The 26,516-nt window shown below is 54.2% G+C and overlaps 2 protein-coding genes across 2 annotated transcripts in view; one reads left to right on the forward strand and one right to left on the reverse strand.

The window, feature by feature from the left end:
* LOC126015626 (FXYD domain-containing ion transport regulator 6-like) overlaps positions 1–23,682 on the forward strand; it is a 29,781-nt gene extending 6,099 nt beyond the window's left edge. Inside the window, exons 2-12 of the mRNA XM_049778208.1 lie at positions 8,677–8,739; positions 9,221–9,253; positions 9,343–9,417; positions 9,842–9,878; positions 10,904–10,941; positions 19,907–19,915; positions 22,355–22,393; positions 22,493–22,567; positions 23,150–23,183; positions 23,321–23,351; positions 23,556–23,682. Coding sequence (XP_049634165.1) covers positions 8,682–8,739; positions 9,221–9,253; positions 9,343–9,417; positions 9,842–9,878; positions 10,904–10,941; positions 19,907–19,915; positions 22,355–22,393; positions 22,493–22,567; positions 23,150–23,183; positions 23,321–23,345 — 423 coding nt within the window. The 5' untranslated portion in view covers positions 8,677–8,681 and the 3' untranslated portion in view covers positions 23,346–23,351; positions 23,556–23,682. The remainder of the gene's footprint in view (positions 1–8,676; positions 8,740–9,220; positions 9,254–9,342; positions 9,418–9,841; positions 9,879–10,903; positions 10,942–19,906; positions 19,916–22,354; positions 22,394–22,492; positions 22,568–23,149; positions 23,184–23,320; positions 23,352–23,555) is intronic.
* The window catches only part of UBE4A (ubiquitination factor E4A), a 626,538-nt gene that overhangs the window by 391,571 nt on the left and 208,451 nt on the right, over positions 1–26,516 (reverse strand). The window lies entirely within an intron of this gene.

Raw genomic sequence — 26,516 nt, forward strand, 5'->3', positions numbered from 1 at the left:
GTCCCCGAAACACACACCCTTTGTGGGCCTTTGTGGGGAGGCTTGTGGAGAAGGTCAGGGTCAGCCTCATGCTCGTGCCTGTTAACATTCACGCTGTGACCAGATCAGATCCCCTGAGTGCTGGGTCATGCTCCTGGCTGTGCTGGTACTGGCCAAGGAAGCTCCTTTCCATTCTCAGGGTTTTCCCTTTTGGCTTCCCTTCCTATTGGAGTCCTGGGTTTGTAGAAGGACAAACCTGGCTAGGGCCCTCTCTGTGGGTGAAGAACAGTAGGTGGGCTCTGGGGCCCCATGGGAAAGTATGGGCATTGATAACTGAGCCTTGCTTTACTGCCACCCCAACACTGCAGTGTCTCTGGTCCCATCCTCAGCTCGGACCAAGCCAGTCTCTGTCCACTCTTTCCCAGCTCCTCATCCTGCCTCTGCCTCTGCCAGCTGGGGAGGGGCTCCACCTCACTTCCAGGTAGACCATGAAACATGTCCCTTGTCTCTGTGATAGTCATTGAAAATGTAGGTCTAGGGGGCCGGAGAGATAGCATGGAGGTAAGGCGTTTGCCTTTCATGCAGGAGGCCATTGGTTTGAATCCTGACACCCCATATGGTCCCCCGTGCCTGCCAGGAGCAATTTCTGAGCCTGGAGCCAGGAATAACCCCTGAGCACCGCCGGGTGTGACCCAAAAACCAAAAACCCAAAAAAAAAAAAAATGTAGGTCTGGACACTGGCGAGAGTACAGGGAAAAGGTGATTGTCCTGCATGTAACTTTCTCTAGTTCAGTTCTCAGCACCTTGGAGCATCCCCTAAGCACAGAAGTAGGAATAGCCCCTGAGTGCCACAGAATGTAGCCCCAAGTCCCCCCACTTATGCACAGTTTCCCCTCTGCCCTGTCCTGCCTCTGGGTCCCACCTGAACCCTGTGTCACACTTGTCATACCTCAGCTGTGCCTATCCCTCAGCTCCCCTTAACGACGTGACTTTGGGGGTGTGTAGTGTTTCTCAGGCATCCAGGGAGACATGTCTGATGTCCCTAAGCTGGGACAGAGTGTCTGGGTTTGGGGGAAGAGCAGTGAGGGAATGTCCCAGGGCTAATAAATGGGGTGGGCTGTCAGCCCAACCCCTCTGTATGTTTTCATGGCACTGGGGTTCCATGGAACTCCCCCCACCCTGGTTTCAGAGCTGGTGATGGCAGCTAAGCTCTGTCTACACCTGGAGACAGGCAGATCAATCTGGCTCTGTGTGTACATCCGGAAACAAGCATCAGTCTGTCTGTGTGTGTGTGTGTGTCCAATTTGTGTGTGTGTATATAGAGAGACTTTGGGATGCGTGTGTGTTTGTCTGTGTGTACATATCTTAGAATTTGGGGTGTATGTGTATAGATGGGAGACTTTGGTATCAGTGTACATATGTGTGTGTCTGGCTCTGTGTGTGTCCTTGTGTGTATTTGTGTACCTGCAGTACCATGTCATAGTGATGGCAGCCCCTCATGTTGTGTGTGTGTGTGTATATGTGTGTGTGTGTGTGTGTGTGTGTGTGTGTAGCGCCCCAACAGTGATTTGCCAGGCCCCTGCGTACAGAGGTGTGGAGGCCTTGAGCTCAGTTCTCAGTCCCTTTTCCACCCCACCCACCCCAGGCTACTGAGGCATCATGGGGAGCTGCTGTTGTCCCCACTGCCCTGACCACATCCTTGGGCTCAACAAGACTTAGTTGCTTCCAGGTGCTATTCCTGTGATGATGACGAGGTGATTTTGTTAGGAGCAGGATCTCCATGTGATCCTTGTTGGTAGCCACATCCGAGGCTGGGAGCAGCAGGGGGGAACAGAGGGAACAGACTAGGCCAAGGTACCGGGACAGGGAGCACTGGCTAGGAGATTGCCTAGACAGAGAGTAAACGATGTTGTTAAAAGGGACCAGTCTTGGGGACCAGACTTAGATGTCTGAGCTTGAATAGAAAGGTTCGTGTGAGGGTCTGGAGTGATAGCTTAACGGGGAGAACATTTGTCTTATGCACAGCAGACCAGGTCTGATCCCTGGTGTCCCATATGATATCCTGGAACACTGTCAGGAGTGATTCCTGAGAGCAGAGCCTGGAGTAATCTCTTATTGCTGCTGGGCGTAGCCCAAAAACAAAACAAAAAGGTTTCATGTTTGAGGACAGGCAGTGGGCTGAAATTTGGGGCACATCTGCCATGCACTAGGCTGCCCTGGATTTAATCCCTAGTACAACTTGGTCCCCTGAGCACTTTCAGGTGGGGCTCCAGGCACCACAGCCCCTAATCACCACCGCTGAGCCCAAACAGTACCACAGTATTTGGCTGGATCATTGAGTCTGGACTCTGGGACCCAGGGGAGTGAGACAGAGTCTGAGGTAGGGCAAACCTGGCATAGGCTCTCGAGGGTGGTCAGAGAGAGAATAGAAGCTCAGTAACCCAGCTACAAGGCTACTGGCTATGCCCCTGGACATGAGATTCACCCACTGTCTGGGACCCGGTTATTGGAGAGACTATCACCGTCTGCCCAGAACCAGCCCCGCTCCCCATGGCCGCTCCCCATGGTCAATTCAAGACCTTGGCTGAGATCCAGAGCAGCACACAGGGGCCCTTTCTCTCCAGCCTCCAACCTGACTCTATTCTGAGTCGTCCTGAGAAGCTAATGTCCTCCCATCTTGCTCTCGGAGCTCATCGAGCCCAGACTGGCCCCTTCTCCCCTTCTCCCCTTCTCTTGGGCCTGCCCTCCAGCGGGGCTTCCTGCCCTCCTGTCTCACAGGGTGGCAGCAGTGGGCTGGGGCGCCCAAGCTGGCAGTGGGAGAGGCAGGGAGTCTGGCCGAAGAGGGAGTGCTCAGCTGGGTAGGGCAGGGCAGGGCACACAGGCAGGGATTGTCCGAGTACAAAGGCCCTTTCATCGAGGCCTCGAGGCTGCTGCTCCAGACCAGATCTTGCCCATCACTGAGTTTCAGAAGTGAAAGTTTCTCAAGTTGTATGTGTGTGTGTGTGTGGGGGGGGGTGCAGCCTAAGGCCAACAGGCCAAGGCCACTGAGCTATTGGAGGGGGAGGCAACTCAGAGCAAGGGCTTAGGGTTGAGACTTCTGAGGTATTAAGTGAGTTGATCACTCTTTCTGGTGTCTTGGGGTGATGGGGTTGTTTTTCTGCCAAGGCCCCCATCCAGGGCACTGTATAGTGTGTGTGGGGTGGGCTGAGGACAGGTGGTCTCTGCAGAACGGAAGTTTCAAGCTGCCTTCAGAAGTCACCATCTTGTTCCCCCCCCAAAATTGCTGAAGAGGTATCCGGGTCAGGCTGGGTGGGGCTAGGCACTAGCTCCCCATATCAAAGAAGTGAGGGGGCGATGCCCCATCTCTGAATGTGTCTGGGTTCAGCCAGGAGAGGCCTTTCCTCTCCCCAGCCACAGAGATGGTGGTGGTGGTGGGGGACAACTGTGGATCTGAGTCACTTCTTCACCCCGGCAGGTGCAGGAGGCGGCTGAGTGGGAGGGGTGTTTGAGTGCCAAAAAGGCCTTGTAAGGCGACAGACAGAAAAGCTCCAGGAAAACATTCCAGCCCTCATGGGCAGAGATGTGGGGCACCTGCCTCCCCATAAAAGCTAATTCAGAACCAAGCGTGCATGTGGCCCCTCCCACAATCTGTACTGCCCCAGGAATGTGGACCCCATCCTGACTGCTTCCCTGAGGCTGAAGCAGAGGAGATCCAGCAGGCCTGGGCATGGCCTAGCTCCTGAAGGTCTCACTGGATGCCATAGACGGGCAGGCTCTGCTCCAGCAGTAGTTCTGCTCCAGTTCCCAGCAGCATAGCTGGCCTGTGTCTCAGGAATCAAGATCCCCCCTCGGCCAGGTTCCATTCCAGCCTTCTTGAAGGTTGTCCCACCCTGCCCACCATCCAAGTCTCACCCCACACACAGCGAATACTCACTGAGGCAGAGGAGTGGGGTCCTGTGCCTTCTGCAAGCCTTTCTAGATGGTTCCATCACTTTTCTTCCCAGAAACCAGTGCAAAGGGCCCAATACTACCTGGAACCCTAAAAGCACTGCTGGGCCCAGTGTCACCAAGAGTGGTCACAGCCTGCTAGCACTACTGGGGAGACCTCTTTAGAAAAAGGAACATAGTAGGGCTGTAGCCATAATACAGCAGGAAGGCACAGCCTTTGCACACAGTTGACCCGCGTTTGACACATACCCCTCCCCCAGCATCCTATATGGTCCCCCAGGCACTGTCAGGAGTGATTGCTGAGTGTTGAGCCAGGAGTAATCCCAGAGCATTGCCAGGCATGGTCCCAAAACAAACAAAAAGGAACATGAGGGCCAGGAAGATAGTAAAGAGGGTGGGGTACTTATTTTGGATGGAGCCCACCTGGATTTGATCCCAGACGTTCCATATAGTCCCCTAGCCCCCAACCGGGAATGATTCTGAAATGCAGAGCCAGGAGTAAGCCCTGAACGCACAGGGTATGGTTCTAAAACATAATGAAAAGGAAGAGGTTCAGCCTATCAGTACTTGAAGATTCTGTGAATCCATAAAAGAGTGTTTTGGTTGTTTTTTGTTGTTGTTTGTTTTGGGGCCACAACTGGCAGCACGTCTGTTTCTATATTCAGAAATTACTCCTGGCAGGCTCTGGGGACTATATGAGACACCAGGGATTGAACCGGGGCTTGCCGTGCGCAAGGCAAATGCTCTCTCTGTTGTGCTATGGCTCCGGCCTCCAAGAGTGTTTCTTTTTTTTTTTTTTTTTCTTTTTTTAGTTTTTGGGTCACACCTGGCAGCACTCAGAAATCGCTCCTGGCAGGCTCGGTGGACCATATGGGATGCTGGGATTTGAACCACCTACCTTCTGCATGCAATGCAAACGCCTTACCTCCATGCTATCTCTCTGATTCCCAGAGTATTTCTTATTAAGACTTATCTAGTCATCTTTTGGGGGACCTGGGCCTTGGAGGGAGCACTTGGGGCTGAGTCTGGAGGAAGAAGGCTGGAGGCAAGGAGAGGACACGTGAGGTGGAGTGGGGAACTGCGCTTAAGGATGGTGGCTTCAATTGATTTTTACTGCATGACCTCTGCTCACTGTGGCCTGGGGTCCCCCCTCACTCCCTCCCCGTGACTCAATTGTGTCTCCTCAACTGAAGCCATTCTGGCCATGCGATTCTGGGGAGTTGTGTGTCTTGATGGGGACTTCCTAGAGTAGAGCTGTGGGTGCTTTATCCTGCCCAGGAGCATGGTGGGCACCTGGTCCTCAGGGGGCAAATGATCTGTTCTCCAAACAGCCTACTTGCAGTGCTCTCACTTCAGTTTAAGATGGTCTTATTCTGCCCAGATTTCTATATAACCCCACATTAGGTGGTTTTTAAGCAGCAGTCATTTATTACAAATTTGTTTTTCCTTCTTCCACTGTTCTTTTCTTCCCCTTACGGTGCTGGGGCCGGAACCCAGGCTTTTTTTGGGTGTTTAAGTTCAGGATCTTCCAGACAATCTCTAACTTTCTAGGTTCTCTGGAAGTCTACAAAGGCCTCATTCCTGATGCCTAGGTGTCGTATGGGGGTCCCTTCTAGAAGAAGTGCCCAAAGCCCAAAGCCTCCCGACACCCACCACATAAGTCCGTAGGGTCACACATATGAATTGGGGTCACATCCCATCTTAGTGGACCGGCCCAGCAAAGTCACAGAGCTAAACCACCAGGTCTAGGAAAAGCACTGCAGCTTCTCAGCCACTAGAGGACGAGAGTGGGCCAGGGAAACCTCTCACCAGTGCCCCCACCATGGGGACTTGGAAAGGTTTTAACTTTTTGAATCTGCTTGTGGTATAATGAATTCACAGTGTTATGCGGCCAATTACAGTAAATCTGGAAAGAAAATTACTTGGCACAAATACCGTCTGTGGGTACTTACAGGTGACTTTACTGCGGCTTCTAGTCTACATGTTACTAGGAAGCCTCTCCCAGCACCAAGACCAGAAGTAGAGATGGAGAGTTTGGAAATTAGACTGGAAAATATGTCCCATGTTATTTACAGATGATACCTGTGGAAAGAAAACTCAGAGGCATCACTATGTACATTAGTAGGATCAATTATAAAATTGAATCCAATTAGTAGATTTTTAGTTCAGTATACCCAATTCTTCATACCCAAAAAATAAAATTAGGAAACCCAAGACATGGCATTTCTATCTGAAATTCTGTTTAGGTTACAGTTGCGTTTAAGTTTATTATATTGACATGCAAAGTTACTGTTTCTTACTCCCACCAAAGTTACTATGTCCTTCTTCCACTGTCTTATGTTTCCTCTGGTTTAACATTCACCCCCCTCCCACCACTTCATTCCTTTCAAGCTCTGAATAAATGAATGCATGTGAGAAATAATTTATTTTCATTTGGTTTTAGGGCCTAACCTAGCAGTGCTGAGGGCTTACTCCTGGCTCTCTGCGCAGGGACCACGCTTAGTGGTATTAATTATTGAATTGGGGTTGGTCCTGTGCATTGTACCTGCTGTTCTTTCTCTCCAGTTCAAGAAATAATTTATTAAGAGCAATGGCCTGGAGTGATTGCTCAACAGGCTAAGTGCAGGCTTTGCATTTGCTGGGATTTGTTTGCTCCCCAGCAACTGCATGGCCCCCATAAATACCATCAGGATTGATCTCTGAGCATAGAGTTAGGAGTAGTCCCTGAGCACTGCCAGATGTAGCTAAATAAAAAGCAGACCAGATGTGGGAAGAGAAGTTGCATCCATGCACTAGAATGTCTTTTGCTCATACAAAGAGAAATATGGTTGGGAACTTTGCAAACAGGCTGTGTGGACTTTAAAGTGCGCGAAACTTGGGGGTCCTGTTTTCAATATCTGGGAGCAGAGTCAGAAGCAGGTGGTGGCGACTATGAGTGCGTATGTGTGGGATCAGGACAATGTTCTGGAATTCATGATAATGAATTGTGAGTGCTGGAAGTACAGCATTCTACTTGTTATAAGGATGAATCACACTGGATATGCATTTCATCTTCATTTGAAGATGGGTGAAGTGGCAGGAAAATGCTGCAATATTTTTAGCTTCCCAGATCTTGGATCTTGAGGACTTGCTCTGGGCATCGCCTTTAGCACTGGACTTCAGGATATGTGTGACACTAGATCTGGAACAGTGGGATTCACAGCTGCAAGGACTCCCACGCCTCCCCCATTGTAGTGTACCTATCTGAGACCCTGGATCTAGGTGTAGCTACCTAAGACCCACCCATTTCTGGGAGGGGTCTTGGGAACCAGATAGTAGGTGTAACCTTACCTGCAAGACCCCGCCCATTCCTGGGCGGGGTCTTGGAAAAGTTAGATAAGCCTTGGACCGAGGGAATTCGGGCCTTTTTCTGCGCTGCTGGGCGCTCTGGCTTTTGGGTCTCTGTGTTCTGGTCTTTGACCAGCATGGAGCCCAAAGGAAAAAATGGCTGAAAGGAGTTTAGATGCAGGGCCAAGAATAACTAGTGCTTAAAAGGTTATGAGTAGGCCACACACATGTGGTGAATAGGGCATGAATAAAGTTAATGCTTCCTGATGCTTGCCTGTGAGTGAGTTCTATACCCGTCGCTTTCCTGAACCCCAGACCCGCCGGTAAATGGGGGATAAAGCCACGTGGCCGGGGCCTAAGAACAAAGGCCTCCATCCTTCACCATCCATCGCCATCCAGCTCAATCCTTAATTATTTGATTCTACACCCCATGATGCTCCGGGCCCTGTCAAGGCTCAATGTCTGGGGATCTCTCCCCACTGTGCACAGGAACCAAATGGTAGCAGGATTGAAACCTGACTTGAACCCGCCTGCAGAGCAGGCTTTGGAATCCATAGAACCATGTCCCCAGCCCGAGATATGTGACCCCTTAAGGAAATGTGAGCCCTCAGAAGATAGCACTAAGGAAGATGACTGCCTTTCAATGACCCCTTTGCTACTTCCCTTGGGGTATTCCAAGCTTGGGAGGGGAACTTGGGGTGCTGGCGTGACATCTGATGGCCCTGGCCAGGGAGTGCAGCAGCTGGAGGTTACTCACTCTGGGAGGGACAAGAGGGTATGTTTTCAGAACCTATGTGGCCCTCAATTTTGGAGGGGGGGGTCCCTGCTGTGTCCACTGTCAATGCACCAGCTGTGGGCACCCTAGACTACCTTTTGTCCCTGTTTCCTCTTTGTTTCTCCATCAGTCCCTGTCCAATGACTCTCATTCTGACCACTGATCTCTGGGACCAGGATTCATGAGCCTGGGAGCAGAAACTGGAATGCCCCCTACTATGAGGAGCCCATCCTCAGCGCTACTTTGCTCTCAGTCTCTCAGGACTCTCAGGACCGAGTTTTTTTGGACTCAGTGCCAGGGGAAGGGGCAGGACCACTTAGGAAAGACCTGTCAGTGTTTGGGGCTCCCACCCAGAGTCTGAATAGAGCCACTTCTTTGCCCTGCTGGCTGGACAGGGGGCTTGGGGACCACTGGCTCACTGTCCTCCGTGGAGAAGGGGATCCAGCACCTTATAAAGATTGGGCCAGAGAAGGGAGGGAGGGGAGCACCCCAGAATCCTGGGGGATCTGAACTCAGGAGCGGGCAGCGCTGGGTGAGGAGTGCTGGGGAAACCCTTCAGCAAGATGGGTTTAGGCCCCCAAAGGCTCAGTTTCTGATCAGTTCCAGCTTCTTGTGTGACAATGCACTCACCATGTCTCTGTCCACAGACGCCATGGAGGTCGTGTTGATCTTTGTCTGCAGCCTGCTGGCTCCTGCTGCCCTGGTCAGTGGTGAGTGATCCTCAAGAACCTGCCCAGGACCGAGTGGTCATCAGACTAGAGTTTCATTTGGGGTCACTCAGGTTATTAATGTCTGATAACACCTATACCCCGGGAGTGAAATTGCTAGATGGCAGCTGCTTATAGCTCCCTCCTCGTCCCTCTCACCGTTCCCCACAGTCTGCCAGAGGATCCCCTTTGACCCCAATGTGCACGCTGAGACTTCGATCCCAGCCTTGGCAGCCGAATCTGTGCAAAAGCCTCGGCCAGTGAGACAGGGGAACCCCTCAGTTCTGCTACACAGGAAGCTGGTGGGAGAATAAAGGGCCCCTGTGAATGCAGAGACTCCCACAAGACACCCCCTTACCTCCCCTTCTTCCTCCTCCTGGCCCCGCTCCCAGGAACCCCTCTGTGGGAAGTGAGGTCTGGGAGACAGGACAGGGTACCGGGGACACAACTACAGAGTTGAGTCCCCCCACTGTTCTTTCTGCAGCCGCTGAGCAGGAGAAGGACCCCTTCCATTATGGTGAGTGACTTGGGGTACGGGGCACATAGGGCATGGTCCATGGGGGGCAGCCATGTGCAACCCTACTCTGTCTCTTTCATCTCCAACAGACTATCAGAGCCTGAGGATTGGGGGGCTGGTGTTTGCTGTGGTCCTGTTTCTGGTGGGGATCCTGCTGATCCTGAGTAAGTGGCTGCCGTCCTCAAAACCGGGAACCCTCTCACCCCTAGGACAAAGCACTGTGCCGGGCATCGTAGTAAGAGCTCAGGAAAGCCAGTTGGGCCGGAGAAGCACAGAGGAGCAAAGGACGGTCCTGGTGCAGCTCCCATAGGGGACAGGGTTACCCTTAGGGTGCTCTGTGGGGTTTCTGGCAGGTATTTCCTGGTGCTGGCCCCTAGTCCCCACCCAGGGTTCCCCCCACTGAAGCTGGGGAGTGCATTCTCCGAGCCTCAGAAGAACCTAACTGTGTCTTAGGGGTTGCATGGCGCTGTGTGTGCTACTTTGTGCTGAGGGCAGGGGTGCATTATACACCCCCAGCCCCGCACAGCCATGCTGGGGCATGACCTTGAATTCTGCAGGGTGACCCTGGCTGATCTCTTTGACTCCCAGGTCGCAGATGCAAGTGCAGCTTTAATCAGAAGCCCCGGTAAGATTGGCAAAAAGGGTGCAGGAGAGTGGGTGCTGGGTGGGTCTGGGGTCTGGGCAGCAGGGTGGGAGGGCAGGGCTGGGATGTCCTCTGTTCGCCCTGGAGAAGGGGAGCAGGGCCGCCCCTCCTGATCTGTGACATTACCCTGCTGGTCTCCAACTTCTGAGACGTAAAAAGAGTCCTGGGGGCAGATTCTGACACTGCCCAGTGGGTTGCATGAATTGAAAGTCTATTCTCAGGCCAGATGCAATGCGAGGGGCTCGACATGTTTGTACCCATCTTGCCAAACTTTGACCCCCAACAATGCCCTGGGAGGCTGAGCTGAGTAAGGGGGTAGGCTCCATCCTCTGTCTGCTCCTCACAAAGACTCCACTCACCAGACTCTCCTACCTCTGAAGTCCAGCCTAGAGCAGCAGAAACCTGGCCCTTCAGAGACCCTTCCAGCACCATGTTTTCTCAGGGCGATGCTGGGGTGCTCCGCCCTGAAGTCCTGGCCCTTGGGCCCCCCCCCCAACACATGTGTTCTGGGGACCTGCCTAGCAGGGCTCGGCAATGCCTGTGCCTATTCCCTAGAGCCTGACTGGCTTCCTTTCACAGGGCACCCGGGGACGAGGAGGCACAGGCCGAGAACCTCATCGCTGCCAATGGTAACTGTCGGGGAGTGTTGGGGGGGGTCCCTAATTTCTAGAGGTGCTGGCTCAGTGCCAGGTGAGGGATCTGGAGGCCCCCACAGGCCTGACACCCACCATTCACAGAGCATCTTCTGGGGCTGGGATCTGTCCTGGGCACCACGGCCCCCCTCATTCAGGGGGTACAACCACAAGCCAGTGAGGTCTCAGGATGGGTTTTGGTGGGGTAAGTTCTGGAGCCAGCAAGAGCCCTGAGCTATGTGTGATCAGGATTCCATACAAGGGGGTGGGGGGGGGAACCGGAGGGTCCTTGCCCTTCCAGATTAGATTCCGGTCGGGTAGATGGTGGGGAAGGTGTAGGAGACTCACCGCAGACCCCCTGCTTGTCTTTTTCAGCAACAGAGCCCCAGAAAGCAGAGAACTGAGGGATCACAGTCGGCGGGGAAGGTAGGAGGCAGCACCCAGACCTTCCTCCCCAACACAGGGCCTGGAAGTGAGCGATGGGACAAAAGGTCCAAGACCCCCGCACCTTACACAAACAGTGCACCCCACTTGCAGAGAGTAAGCTACCAGGAGCTGGGCCACCAGACCTCAAATATGTGGCATCCCTAGGGCACACCCTGGCAACTGGTGGAGTGGGGACAGCCAGCCTCAGCTCAGGCAACAAGGACAAGAGTGGCCAAGAACAGGTCTGTGGCTATCACCCTCTAGTGGCAATCTTGTGGACACACACCTGCTCACCACTTGCTCTTGTGACAGCCCCCACCCTCCCACCCAAAAACAGAGCTGATGGGACTGCCCTAGGGAGGTACAGGAGTGATCTTGGGGTTCCACCATGCTGAGAAAGTCCTCTCCCATTGAGATGTTCCTGACCCCACTTTTTATTTCCTTAATGCCATTTTTTTTAAAAATAGAAAACATAAAAGAATAATATCCAAAGTCAGGACAAAGAATACTGGATTAATAACCCATTACATGCGAATGGTTTGCAGCTTATTACAGTACTAAATGTATTTAAAAATAAAATTTGAATGCATCTTGCAGAGAATGAAACTAGATTTAAAACTTTTAATTTCCTCAGTGGAATACTAAGTTCTGTTAGGCAGAACAAATCTTGAAAACCATTTTAAAACCGTTTTTAACACTTAAGAGTCAGACTTAAACCAGAGCGAGCAATGTTTCTGGAGTGTGACTTTGTTCCATAGTAACCTTTTTTTTTATTTTTATTTTTTTTGGTTTTTGGGTCACACCCGGCAGCGCTCAGGGGTTACTCCTGGCTCTATGCTCAGAAATCGCCCCTGGCAGGCACAGGGGACCATATGGAATGCTGGGATTTGAACCACAGTCCTTCTGCATGAAAGGCAAGCGCCTTACCTTACCTCCATGCTATCTCTCAGGCCCCTGTAGTAACCTTTTTATCATGCACGGTATCAGTCTCCATTTTATCAGGGAGCTTTTTCAGCCCCAAGTAAGACTGGGGAGAGATTGTGGCTATGTCCCATTCCCTCCCAGCACGATCAGGTTTGGTCATGTTAGAAGCCATTTGTGATCTGAGTTCAGAGACCCCGGAACACAGAGGGTGTGTTACATTTCAGCTTATCCAAATGCTTATCCACATGCAAACACATAAAGTTAGCCCGAGGGAGGGCAGGTGGGCATTCGATTCATTTTAAAGATGAACAGACTGGGGCCAGGTAGATGCCCAAAGCAGAAGCAGCATCTAGATTTGAGCTCAGGGTTTTGCATCCTGTATCTCCCTCTGTCCTTCCTTGCTGCCTACCTGTCCACTGGGCAGGGAGAGGACCACCATGCACCCCTTGTCTCATGCCCAGCTGTTGCTGGATGGATGGGGCTGGGTGCTATCTTTGCTGCAGTTTGCATCATCTTGCGTTTCATTGAAACCCTCTCCCAGGCCTTTGGACCAGCAGCCTCTATTGGGGGTCCTGAAACAAAAGCCCTGGGTCTGGCTGTTTCCTTGCCCATCACCAGGCCCTGTCTCCACCCAAGATACCCCGTTCTTAAGCCCCTGCTTGTTTCTTCTCTTTCCCTCACTCTCAGGCCCGACCTCCCCACTTTCCTCAGAAACAGACATTTGGCTCATGTCCTCCTGGGTCAGGACAGTGCCCAAGGCGAGGTGGAGGGGACCCCTGAAGAGACCCTCGTTCTGGTTGTCATTTCTCTTCTCTCCTTCCTCAGCCTTTGAAACCGAGAGCCGCTGCTGGAACCTTAGAAGCAGATGCTGATGCTTTGGAAAATTGGCCACTCGGCGGCGGCGCGTGTTTCCCCAGCAGAAGCCAAGAACTCGTGTGTCCCCCGATACCCCCTGGAGCTCCTGTCCTCATCTTAATGACGCCACCACTAACACCCCTGTCCCTCCCCCAGCGGCAGCCTGTGGTCTCCCTGTCCTGTGCCGTGTCTGTGTGCTGCCCTGGTCTTAGTGGATAACGTGGTTTTAGTGAATCTGGACTCATCTTCCTGGGTGTAGCTGAGCCCCCACAGCTCCTCCCTGTTCCCCCGCAGCCCTCACCTCACTTTTCTCTGGAGACCAGTTCCTTTTCTCTTTTTCTCTCTCATTAGGGGTGGGGGTGGCAAAGAGGCTTGGGCCAGGGGTCCTTGGCTCTCTTTGGTCTCTGGAATGTTGTCCTCAACTTCTGGATCATTCTTTAGTCTTTCTCCACTCCTTTAAGGAGCCTCACATCCCTGGCTCTCACTGCCTCACCTCTGTTCCAGGGCCTCAGAAATGTACCCCGGTCCTTTCAGCTCCAAGCTCCTTTGTCCATCCCTGCACAGTAGAGCAGCGAGGGTCAGATCAGCAAGGCCAGCTGTGTGCCCCTGGTGTCTCTTCTCAGCAATAACCTGAGGGCTCTGGAACCTTCCTCCTGGCCCAGGGCGACAGAGTCCTAGCCTGGGTCTGGGTCTCTGGCACCCAACAATGGCTTATGTGTGGGGGATCCATTTAGAGGAGCTGAAGTTAGGTGGCAGGAAGTGGGGCCCTTGGATCTGTTGTCTACATTTCACCCGTGGGGTAGCAGCAAAGCTCTGACTGGGGTGAGGGGAAGACTGGCTAGATGTCAGAGGTCAGAGTAATAGTCCTGCCTGCCTCACTCTCCATCCATCATGTCTTTGAAACCTAGTAGATGGGCTGCTGTGTGCAGAGCTGCCATCTGCCGTGATCTCCAGACACCCAGGAATAAATGCTCCAGTTTCCTACTGGCTCCCAGCTGCCTGCCCATCTGTGTGAGGGCTATGTGGGGGCACTTTGGCCTAGGGTGAAGTTGGGGGAGGAGAGAGCTGGACGCTGGTTTCCTCTTCCCCCAGATTTCCTGCATTTTCCTTGGTTTCCTGCCCTTTCCCCTGGTTTCCCGTTCTTTCCCTTGGTTTCCTGTTCTTCCCAGTTTTTCTCATCTTCCCTGTTTTCATGATCTTTCCCCTGGTTTCCTATTGTTCCACCCTGGTTTCCTGTTTTTCCCTCTGTTTTCCTTCTTTCCTTTGGTTTCCTTATCTTTCCTGTTCTTCCCCATGGTTTCCTATTACTTCCTGAGGTTTCCTGCTCTTTCCCTGGTTTCCTGTTTTCCCTCTGATTTCCTGTTATACCCCTAGTTTCCTGTTCTTCCACTGGTTTCCTGTTCTCCCCCCCCCCCCCCGTTTCCTGTTTATTTCCTGTTTTCATGATCTTTCCCCTGGGTTCCTGTTCTTTCACCCTGGTTTCCTGTTTTTTTCCTGTTTTCCTTCTTTTCCCCGGTTTCCTGCTCTGTCATTTCCTGTTCTAGGATTCCTCTAGTTTCTTATTCTTCCACATGGTTTCCTGTTACTCCCTCAGGTTTTTTGCTCTTTCCCTGGTTTCCTGTTCTTTCCAGCTGCCTCCACGGTGCCACTTCCCCACTCGGGAGGCCCAGCTCCCTGCCATGGCAGGACCTACTCTGAGCATGGCCTGAAGACAGGGAATGGTTTGCCCGCTGGGCATGAACTGTGATACAAGCCATCTGTTTTGCCCCTCTGTGAAGCCTTCCTGGATGTCAGGTTGACTGTACCTTGCCCATTGGGCCCTGCTTTTCCCCCCTCACCTTTGATATTCCAAACTGTGGAGCCAGAGGGGCCACTGCTGGACAATAGCGTCAGCCTGGGAAGCAGAGAATGGGCATAGGGGCCAGGGAGTCACCTGGAGGGTCGGCCCAATTCAGAGAATGGACTGTTGGCCAAACAAACACAGCTGTGCTATTCTCGGCGACCACATTGGGGCATCTTGCCCATGTCCTGTCCTGTTCTGACAAAAGTCAAGGAGCCACTGCCACGTCCTCATGTCTGACAGGCCTTCCCACGTGTGTCTGCACTGAATATGTACCGCTTCACACTGGCAGAAATTGGTCTCTGTCCCTCAGGCCAGCCCGGCCTCCCTCCTGCCATTCTGGGTTTTTTCTCAGGTTGACTTGGAACAGGTCGAATTGTTTTTGGAATCGAGTCAGAGGTAGTGGGGAGGGCGTAGAGGGGGTGCAGGCCCCAAGAACACCCAAGGTCACTGGGCTCCTTTCCCCTTCTCATGTCGGGGCTCAAGGGCCAGCAGGGTGGGAATACTGTCTGGCTTCGTCCAGTTCTTCCCAGGGAACATGTGGTGGGGACATGGAGCTCTGAAAACAGGTCCTCAGGCCATGCAGGGAAAACGGGGTGTACTCACCAGCACCCCATGAGTGGTTCTGCACCGCCCCGGGCTGCTGTGACTGCCTCAGCCAGCTCCAGCTGCCCCAACCCTGCCCAGCCACAGAAGAGTAGGCACCTGCCCAGAGCGCGGGCCCGAACAGGTGGTGCTGGATTGAATGTCCCTAAAGACTCGGGCGCGGCACCCTGCAGAGGAGAGGTCCTGTCTCTGCACCAAGCTTGGGGCCCCTTTTCTTCAGCTCTGGGAGTTTGTCCAGACTCTAGCGTCTCCGGTTCCTCTGCAAAGTGGGGACCTGTTTGGCCTTACAGTGGACCAGATGCTGTCACCCTGGAAAAACCATGTCAGCTTCAGTTTCCCGAAAGTATTTTGTTTTGTTGGGGGCTATACGCGATGGTGTTTGGGGCTGCTTCTAGTTCTGTCTGGACCCTGGGTGTCCTGTGCACAAGCCTTTGGACCCTCCCTGGCCCCTGTAATGACATGAATGTTCCCTTCTCTGGGTCCCAGATGGAATGTGGACAATGTAAACAGCCTTGCCCATGCTTCTCAAACTGTCCACTTCTGAGCCTTTTCTTGGAGGCCCCCCCTCTTGTCTGGTAGACTTATGGCCACCTCACAAGGCCACATGGCCCCAGGGTCTCCCTGAAAGGCAAGCATCCCTAAATCTGCTTGGCCAAGCTCTGTTATAGAGGGCCAATCAATCCCCTTTGAGTGTCAGAACCAGGATGCAGATAATGGGAGCCCAAGCAGAGCTGGGCACTCACCAGAGACCACTTACCTCCAGCCAGCCTCACAGATGCAGAGGCCAACCAAGGATCTAAAAGCCCCCTTGGACTATCTGGGCCTGTTGGAAACTTGGAAGGTAGAAGAGGAAAGGAAGGAGCAATCCTAGGGGCTTTCCTAGAGGCAGTGAGCCTTGCCAGGAGTGGGAGCGAAAGTACCAGTGGTTGCCTAAACCCAGACTTGCACTGAGGTGGAGATAGATAACTTTCTCAGGGCACTGGCGAGGGAGAAGTTGTGTGTGCTTGCCTGGGTGTTGCTGTGGGAACCGGATGTGTCCCCATCTCCTGCCCGCCCCTGCTAGTGACCTTGCCAGAGAACATTGCCCTTGGGCGGCTCCCAGGCCCCCAGTGCCCTGGGCTGGGTCATCTTGAAGGTAGCACTTAAGAAACAGACCCCCCAGGGCCCCTCCTCCTGCCCCCCATGATATAAGCCCTCAGTGACCCTGGCCTCATAGCCACTGTAGGAGTCAAGGCTCCATGGGGTTTAGCACTCTGGCCTGGCAGCTGTAGCCCCCTGAACTGGGGGTTGGGGAGTCTTGGAGATGAACTGGTGCGGCATGAGGGACATAGCCGGCAGCTGCTGTCCAGGGCAGCACAGAGAAGCCCACCTAGTGGGTTACCCGGTCCTGCCTGTGATCTCCAATATGCCCATTTCTATGGCCGCTGAGACTTAGGAGTCAACAGCGGAGCTGCGTGGGGTAGATAGAGAGACCCCGGACATAACAGCGCTGAGAAGGGTCTGCCTACCTGCCCACCCAGCCCCTGGGGAGACTTTGTCCATCCTAGAATGGGCAGGAGCCCCCTTTAGCCTGGCTGTTTTAGGACCCCATGCATGGCCAGAAGAAAGAGAATTGGGGGTGCATGTCTGTGATGCAGGAATCTGAGAGGGGAGAGAAGGCAGGTGGGTGCAGAGAGGTGCTAGGATGGGGGGGTCCTTGCCCCTTAGGGTGGAGACAGGAGGTGACAGCCCATTTCCTGTGACTCATCTGCTCCTGATTCAGCAATGCAAGGTAGGTGCCATTATCCCCAACTCCAGGGGAACCCCCAGTCATCTCCTCATACCCCATAAGCCCTGGACATAGTGGTATGCCGGGGGAATCCCAAGGAGGACCTGTGACTCTGGAGGCAGGATGAGGGTGAGATAGAACTGGGCAGAGATGGGCTATTCTCTAGGATTCTGAGCACTGCGGGCCCCAAAAGCCCTGTCTGCAGGCCTGAGGATGGGAAGGGAGAAGTATGGGAACAAGATCAGAAGGTCCTGGGGGTTGGGAGCACAGAGAAGGGTCCATAGGACATGGAAGTTCCCACACTTATGACTGGAGTCAAAGGTGGGGTGGTTAGTTTCTGGGCCACACTCGGTGGTGCTCTGGGCTTACTCCCAGCTCTGTGCACAAGGGTCACTTCTGGTGAGGCTTAGGGAAAACTCCAGTGTCCCAGGGATGAGCTGCAAACAAGTCTTCCTCTCTGTCCTGTGGCCTGCGCCCAAAAGTGAAGGGGGCACCCTTTTGTAAAGTGAGAGCCGGTTGACCTCTGGGTCTCTGCCTTCACCTGATTAGGAACCAGGAGGAAACTTCATGGGAAGGACGTGGGCCTTAGCCCCATCTTTTTTTTTTCTTTTTTGCTACACTTGGTTATGTTCAAACTATTCCTTGTTCTGTACTCAGAAATTGCTCCTGGCGGGCTCAGGGGATGCTGGGGATTGAACCTGGATTGGTCCAGGGTTGGCCGTGTGCAAGGCAAATGCCTACTCACTGTGCTATCACTCTGGCTCCCTGAACTTTTGTGCTCCCCGTGCTTAGCCTAGGGAAGCTCTGGCTTCTGCTCTGAGCCACTGGGGAAGTCTGTACTCAGTAAGGGAGAGGAATGGGAAGCTCACTGGTTAGGGCCTGCCCTCCCATGCCAGGCTGGGGCTCTTGGGGATACAGTCAGTCACTCTTAGGGCAGGAAGTATAACGTAGGAGGGACATGGAGACAGGTATTATTAACATGGTCAGTACCTCCCCATGGGGCTTCCCAATGTGTGTGGGGGTCATGCTGGCCCCTCATCAGCATCTGCTGTGACCCCCTCAGGGCCACACCTCCTCAGAGGCCTCATTAGAGCTGTTCTTCCCAGCTAAAGGGGGGGTGACATCACAGCCTGGGGGTGTCCCTGGGGTACAAGGGGCAGGGGTGATGGTAGCGCAGCAGCCTCCACTTCCCCTCCCAGCCCAGATGTTCCAACCAGAAATCTTGCAGGAAACCCGTCTCCCCACAAATGCCTTTCTTAAGAAGGGGACCAGCCCAGTTGGTCCTGGGGCAGCTTCAGGAATACGGAGCCTGGGAGGGGCCCGGAGCAGGGCTGACCTTGTGACTGGGGCTCCCCAGGGGCAGCTGTGGCTCTGCCCCCCCTTTCCTGCTGTGGCTCAACCCCCACGTAGACCGTAGACCGGCCTGGGCAGGCCCCAGTGGGCAGCCCCGCCCCTGGCTCTGGGAAGTGAGTTTGGAGCCGTGTCTGGTCAGTCCACCCGCTGCTCCTCCCTGCCGCTGTGCCCGCTCTGCTGCCTGCCTGCGCCTGCCATGGACAAGTGGTACCCGGGTGAGTCGGCCCCGCCCAGGGAGCCACATTGCCCCCCAAAAGGGCAGGAAGTGCCCTTCTCAGTTCTCAAGGTTTTCTGGCAAAAGGGAAGTCCACCTCCAGCCCTCTGGGTAGTGGGATGGTGGAGACAGACTGTCTCCATTTCTTCCCCACCAGGGACTCAGCCTGGGCTCCCTTCTGCTGCCTGGCTGCTCCGGCCTCAGTTTCTCAGTTTCACTGCTGCTGAAGAAGGGCTTCCTGCTTTCTCACTGGGGTGAGGGGTAGAATGTTTGTGAACTGTCCAGATGGTGCTTCACACCCCTGAAATTCTCCAGGCATTTTCTGTTTCTCTCTGCCCATCACTCCTGTGGCCTCTCCCTGCCTCTGTCTTCTGCATTTCTCCTCGATCTTCCATTGTCCACCTGTCTGCCCTTCCATCCCTCTCTGCCCACCTATCTCGTACCCACTTGTCCCCCTTTTCCTATACTCATCTACTTTTTATTCCTTTGAGAATCTCCCACGGGTGTAGAAATAGGGGCCCTAAGATTCCTGGAACATTTGCCAAGGGCCCCCAACAATCTCGAATGAGAGGGAGTTGTGGGGTGCCAACTTTGGGAGGGGCTGGCCTTATCAGCTCTGTCACTTGTGGATGCAAAGGCAAGACCTGTGTTCCTGTAGCCTCTACCTTCCTGGGTTGGGGGGTTCTGGCTCTACGCCAGCTATCTGCTGGAGCCCCTTCAGGGAACTCAGCCTTAGTTTCTCTTGTCTGCTGCTCTGGGCTGGCCTTTTCCTGAGTGGTCAAGACTCAGGCCTGAGAACTGGACAGGGGTCCCGGATCCTGGGGTGCAGGCTGGGTTTCAGCGGTACATCCCAACCCACAGTCCTGAGGTTCTTGGCCCTCCTAGCCGCAAGTCTGCAAAACATTAATACCACCTTTCTCCAGCCAATAGTGACATGGAGTGGGGTCTCCTGGTTGTGGACCCCCTGTTATAGCACTCAGTGACATTGTTCCCCTGGGCAGGAGCCAAGCACAGAGCTGAAGGGACCTGCCAGGCCTGTAGTTGGGGCACAGGAGGAAGCCCCACCCTACCCCTTTGATACCCACCCAAAGCCGACCCCATTGGGCCTCTTCAGCCCACAGATCAGCAGGGTCACCCAGAGTAGAGTCCTTGGGGTAGGGAAGCCCCCAGTTCCTACAATTGTAGGTGGGTGAACATCAGCCCTGTGACTGAGTGACCTTGGGCAGGGCTCAATGACCTCAGAAAGGGGGACACCCCGCAAGGCTCTGGGAGACAGTGGGAAAGTGAAATAAGCATTCAAGGGAGCTACAGCAGGGGACCCCACATGGGCTTAGGGAAAGGAAGGGAGCCCATGTATGAGCACTCAGGGACCCAGAGTCAGAGATAGGGCAGGTGTAGAAGGTGCAGAGGTGACATGTACCAGAGGTTGTGCATGGAGGGGACAAGAGCGAGATCTCCAGGCAGTAAAGGTGGGGTGTCAGGGGGCCCAGGGAACCTGGATAGCAGGTCACACCATGGGTGATACCTGCCCTGCTCATGCGGGTCAGTGTCGGGCCTTCGGGGACCCCCACATGGGCCCTATGCTTCCATCCCCGGTGCCTGGGAGAATACTAATCTCTCTGGAAATTTCCTCTGTGTGCATTTTGGTGCCCAGTCCCTGCTTGACACCTCCCAAGCCCCTCATGCACTTGGGGGTTTTCTTGTGACCGGGATAAACATTACCTGGCACAGTTAATGTTTAATGCCCCCCACACCCCCAAAGGCTGGCTTAGGCCTGGAGCCCAGGCAGAGGGCGGTGGCTAATTCACAGGGAACATGATTGGGCTGTATGGAGCTGGTGAGTGTTAGGATGGTGTGGTCTCTGCAGAGAACTGGGCCCCCTCTTTCCTCCCCAGGCTCCTGATGTGTGAGGTGTGGCCCCCACCCCACAGTAGCCCCCACTCAGAGTTCTTTCCAGGAGGATCGTGCTGAGCTCCACAGAGAGATGCAGAAAGGTGGACCCTGGGGTGCCAAGCAGGGGGTGGGAAGTGTGGGAGATATCCCAGAAGCCTCCTGTGATGGGGACAGAGTGGGGCATGGACTTTTATGACCGGATGTCTTCAAGCTGCCTCTGGGAAGATGGAGGCTGGGTCGATAGGACCCCCGTAGGTCCCAGTAAGGGGAGGGAACATAGTGGCAACCTTGCGCATGATTCCGTGTGGCTCTGGGAGACCATCTGGTGTTTTTGTGCGGAGTACTTGGCCTTCCTGAGCAGCCAAATGCTGACCTCTCTGGCCTGGGCACAGTCCAGCGCTGCCTGCAGGTGCCAACTTGCACATTCCTTTACCATGGTACCGGGAACCCGGGAGAGACCTGAGCAAAACAGGGGAGAGGGAGGCCTCCTGCTGCCAAGGGCAAGGTCAAGGGACAGGCTAGGACAGCACCACCTGCCGGCCACTGGAGGTACTGCGGGAGGCGCATCTGGAACTTGCAGCCCAAGTTGGTTCAAGGCCCTGCTCCACCCTTGTCCTGCTGCACTGTGAATGTTGGCCGCATCTCCCTGCACCCCTCCTAGGTTTTCCCGGGATGGTGTTTGATGCCCCCTGGTGCCTCTGAGAGCACCCTAAAATCTTGTTAAGCTAAAATGTGGTTGGGCTTTCGTACTTTCATCTGCATCCCCTGGAGGATGGTGACATTGGAGCGAAGAGTCAAGCCCAGATGGAGGCTCCCTCAAAGTCTCATGGGACTTGGGCAGGTCTTGAAACAGGGCTGTTTCCTCCTGCTGTTCGCAAAGTTCAAGGTTCTAGTCTCCCTCCTTCCTCCCTTCCCATTCTCCCTTTCTCCCTCCCTGAAGCCTCATCCCCCACCCTAGGTAACTTGACCTTGCCTGCAAGACCCCGCCCATTCCTGGAAGGGGTCTTGGAAAAGGTAGATAAGGTATGGACCAGAGGGAATTAGGGCTTTTTGGCTGGCTCTAGCGCTTCTGGTCTTTGGCCAGCATGGAGGTGAAAGGGAAGATGGCTGAAAGGAGTTAAGAGGCAGGGCAAGCTAAGAATAGCAATTGCTTAAAAGGTTATGATAGAGGCCACACATGTGGTGGATAGGGTATGAATAAAGCTGATGCTTCCTGATGCCTGTCTCTGGATGATTCTGATTCCGCCGTTCACCTAAACCTGGGACCCACCAGCTGAATGGGGGTTGCGGAGCCACGTGGCCATGGCCTAAGAATAAAGGCCTCCATCCCTCTCCATCCAGATCCATCTTTAATTATTTAATGCAACACTTTCCTTCCTCCCTCCCTCCCTCCCTACCTCCCTTCCTTCCTTCCTTCCTTCCTTCCTTCCTTCCTTCCTTCCTTCCTTCCTTCCTTCCTTCCTTCCTTCCTTCCTTCCTTCTTCCAGCCCCCCTCCTTTTTCCTTCCCTCCATTTCATCTTCCATTCATTCATTTCACAAGTATCTAAACTCCTGGTAGAGATGCTATGAGTCTGAGAAGAACTGCTTCTCTCTGTCTGTCTCTCCATCTCTCCATTGCGCTGTCTCTGTGTCTGTCTGTCTGTCTCTGGACATGAATATCGTTGGAGGTGGGTGAGTTTTGGGCCACACTCAGTCATAGCCCAGAAACCATATACAATCCCAAGGATTGAATCAGGCTCGGCCTCATGCGAGATGAGCACCTTACCTCCTGCATTGTGTCCCTGGCCTGTGCCGAGAATCTGGCCCCCAGTTGATGGAACCAGTTCCGAGCATATATGAAAGCCCACCGCTCTTTGGGGTGTTGGGAAGGCAAGGTGGGGCGCCATTCTTTCTGAGCCTCCCTCAGCTGTGACTCGCCTTCATTCAACCTCTGGCTCTGTTCACAGGAGGCAGCTCCAAGGGAGATGTGGACCCGTTTCACTATGGTAAGCTGGTATCCCACAGTCCTGGGGTCTCAGGGAATCAAGTCTTAGGGGCATGGTGGAAGCGTTCCCACCCTCTCCTCATCCTTTCTCCCTCCCCAGACTATGAGACTGTACGGAAGGGCGGCCTCATCTTCGCGGCCATCGCCTTTGTGCTGGGCCTCCTCATCATCCTCAGTAAGTGGGCGCTGTTCTGGGTCCTGTTTCCATCCAGGAGGGACCAAAACTCACTTGGTCCTCCTTCTCCAGTGGCCACAGTGGTCTCCCTCCTGGCTAGTGGGGGGGCACAAGCACCAGGGGGAAGCACCCAGGACTGAATGCTCCACCCCCAGATTGGGTCATATGCTTGCTTGGAGCCACAGCCTGGGCAACACGGAGGGATGGCCACTTGACCTGGCCAATGGCTCGTAGCAAGGTTCAGCTGAACATGGGCACCCTGCCCCCACACCTAAAACTCCAGTTTTGCCATAACCCGCATTCCCAAGGCCTGTTGTCTCACCAGCCAACCGGACCGAGCCTGTATGCCTGCAGCGTTGGGCACCCAAAGGGTTGATGGGCGCAAATAAGGGCTGAGAGGCTCTGGGCCACATCTGGGCACCTACTCCCACTCCTGCCTCTCTGGAGGACTGGCTTGGGCAGAGCCTGAGGGAAAACAGATATATATGCCTCTGGATCTGACGACCCTCCCATTGCACGGTGGGAACCCTGACTCTGGCATTTAGGGGTCCATGGACAAGAACCCCTTTTTTTCTCCTCTAGGCAAAAGTCTGCGATGTGGAGGCAAGAAACATCGGTGAGTGCAACCTCAGGCAGGTCCTGAGTGTGGGCCCAAGTGTGGGCCTGAGGGAGTGGGTAGAGCTGGAGTGTGGCCTGAGTGTGGTGGGGCCAAGGCTCCCCAGAGCTCTGACCTTTGTTCCGTCCTCACTCTAGGCCAGGAGATGAAGATGAGCTGTGATAACTGGTACGTGTTTGTGAAGTAGGGAAGTAAAGTGGGTTCTGAGCCTGGGAATCTCATTCTCCATCCAATGGGCAGAGCCCCGCCTCAGTGATGCATTTCCATGGTGGTCAGGAGTCTGGCAAGGCATGAGATATTGTGTGGCCCCTGAAAAGGGGAGACTGAAGCAGAGAACCCAACTTCAGGCCCTGCCCTGCCTTTTCTTTTCAGAGCTAACCAAGATCACCGCTTCCCCAGGACCCTTAAGACACCTTCCCTGGATCCCTGTCACCCTGGTGGTCATGGCCCCTCCTCTCCTCACCCCCTTCAGCTGCCAATAAAATTGCCTCAGACCCTACCTGGCTTGCTGTCTCTTCTCCTGACCTCCTGCTTGCCGAGTCACGAGGTGCATTTGAACCAGCCCGGGGTCACCAAGTTCAGTTTTATTCTTGCAGCCCAGAATGGCCCAGCACACAGACAGAGAAGACAATGGAGCTGGAAGGTCATAAGTCACTGCTAGAGGGTGTCCCAGAAAACAGAGGGGGTCACTGGAGATGGGGATCTGGCTGCTGACCTTAGGGCTGCACTCAGCCACCCGCTCACTCACTGGTAACTGCATCTGTGTCTACACAATTGTCCACACCTGGGGCAGAATACCTATGAACACCCCCAGTGGTGGGAGAGGAAGCAGAAGGGGGTAGGAGGCTCTCTGCAGGGTTTAACTCCTGAAGCCTGTTAAAGGGGCAGGAAGATAGACAGGAAGGGAATGTCCCAGAACTATGGCCCACCTAGGAATATTCTAGAAAGAGGTGGGGTTTCTAGAACGTTCTATACGAAGGCCTGAATGTGCCGCTCCCCACCCCCCCTTGGACAGGAGTCCCAGCAGTCCTGAGGTGCTACCTCCAACCCCCAAGCCCAGCATTGTCTAAGACCTAAATTGTGGGCCTGGGGAGGCCACCAAGTTCCTGCTTCATCACTTCTGGGTGTGGAGAACTAGGGGACCAGGTGACATTCCTGCCTGCCACCTGCTCCTGGACTCTATGAACTTTCCCTCTTCCTCTTTATGGGGTGTGCGTGGACAGGGTACTCCAGAATGTTCGCCTCCCAAATGGAATTTTCCACAATCCAGGCTCACCTGGGGTCACCGAGACCAACCCAGGCCGCCCTGGGATTGGTGGATAGAATTGGTGGCCGAAGGGTGGCCAAGAGGGGGTCAGGAAGGGGCGCAAGGCCCACTCTGGACACCAGAGGGCGCCCGTGCCTTGGTCCAGACCTGCTTCCAGCGGTGCCTGAACTGGTTCCCCAGAGCAGGGGAACATAGGGCTAGGTCGTGCCCACCTGATGCGCCATGTGGCCTGGCACGGACTGCAAGTAGATCAAGGACAGGTGAGTGGGAGGGGTACCCGAGGAACATCTGCTCGTGCCCACCCAGCTCCCAGAGAGGTGGTTTTTAGGATCACAGGTGAGTGAGGGCAGAACCCCACAGCACTTCGGGGAACTGGGCCTTGCCACTCCCCTGCACCAATCTGGGCCTATATGCCAGAAAGGGGACCATGGAGACAGGGAGGGTCTGGCCCACCCCGCCATGCTGGGTGGCCCACAACACTTGGCCCCATCAGCCACTGCTCCTGAGTCCTGAGGGCCAGAGTGGGTACTAGAGTGGGAATCCAGGCTCAGAGACCCCCGAAGGAGAGGCTTCCTTCCACCCTCTTCCACCCTCTAAATTCTGCTATAGGAAATAGTAAAGGGGTCCCCAAGCACTGGCAGTGGGTCCCCGTGGAAGCCTGGGGCTCTGTGATCTGGGACCATGTGTCTCCCTTCTGCTTCCTGTGGAAACCGGACCCCCTAAGTGCTAGGAGCTGAAGTGCAGCACCCAGTCCTCCATGGAGAAGACCCCCCATTGTGTCCCGTGACCTCAATTGCCTCCTATAATACCACCCCAGGCCCTCCACACGTTCTTTTTTTTAATTCTAATGATATATTTATTTAAGCACCATGGTTACAAACACGTTTGTAGTTGGGTTTCAGTCATAAAAAGTACACTCCCCTCTTCCCACATTCTTGAGGCCCATTCCAGGAGATCCTTTCCTGGGATGCTCAGAGCAAAGGGCCCCTTGGGGTTCCCAGCTTGGCTGAAAGGACCCAAGTCACCCAGAAGATCCTCAGCTTTGCCCACCTTTGGCTCAGCTGTGGATGCCCTGATTGGGCAGGTCTGAGCTCTGCAGTCTGCACTGGGGCTGTGGCCAAAATGCCAGCTGTGAACCAGGAAGGGGCCAAGGACAGGGGCAGTGGGGAGCCCTGGGGGTGCAGGAAAGCCCAGGTGTATGTCTATACCCCACACTCCAGGCACAAGCACAAACTTGTGCTGTTTTCAGGTAGTTTAAGCAGGCGGGACTGAGGACGCCCTCAATGATCAAAGGTGCAAGGCAGGCACACTCTGGGGGTCTGTATCTGAAAAGTTCCCTTCGGTGCCAGTGTCTGCTGCACGCAGGATTGTGGGCAGCCCTAGGGCAGCATCAATGTGTGGTGTTGGGCTCCTCTGTTCGTCAGCACCTTGGGGACTGGTCTGGAGCCCATCCATGCCCCCAGTATCTGGCTGAGCCATGGTGCCAGGACCCCCGTCACTTGCCTTCCCAGCCTCACAGGAACCTGCCAGGAGCCCAAGGCTTCCTGCTGGCAGCCTCAGGTGGGCACTGACAGCTCCCAAGTGCCAAATGAGTCATAGAACTGCTGGGGGACATGGTACCTGTGAACCTGGACAGTATCTGAGCTTCCTGGTTGACATCCAGGACACAATCCCAGGATTCCCCATGGGATTGGCTCCTTGAACCTGTTCCCCCAATGGACAGTTCTGGACTCTAGGGCTCCACTGCCTGCCAGTCATGCCAGACAGGCTGCACTGGGTAGAGGGAACTTTGCTGGAACCCCCAGATATACTGGCCCTTTCAAAAAGTCTTTCTCTCTCTCTCTCTCTCTCTCTCTCTCTCTCTCTCTCTCTCTCTCTCTCTCTCTCTCTCTCTGTGTGTGTGTGTGTGTGTCTCTGTCTCTCTGTCTGTCTGTCTGTCTGTCTCTCTCTCTCTCTCACACACACACACACACACATACACACAAATGCACACACACGTCAGGCCCAGGGAGAAGCCAGTTACAGCTCCAGCCTCAGATCCTTGGTTGCACCTTGGGGGGTCCCCA

Source organism: Suncus etruscus, chromosome 8 (genome assembly GCF_024139225.1).
Source record: "Suncus etruscus isolate mSunEtr1 chromosome 8, mSunEtr1.pri.cur, whole genome shotgun sequence".
Classification (NCBI taxonomy): domain Eukaryota; kingdom Metazoa; phylum Chordata; class Mammalia; order Eulipotyphla; family Soricidae; genus Suncus; species Suncus etruscus.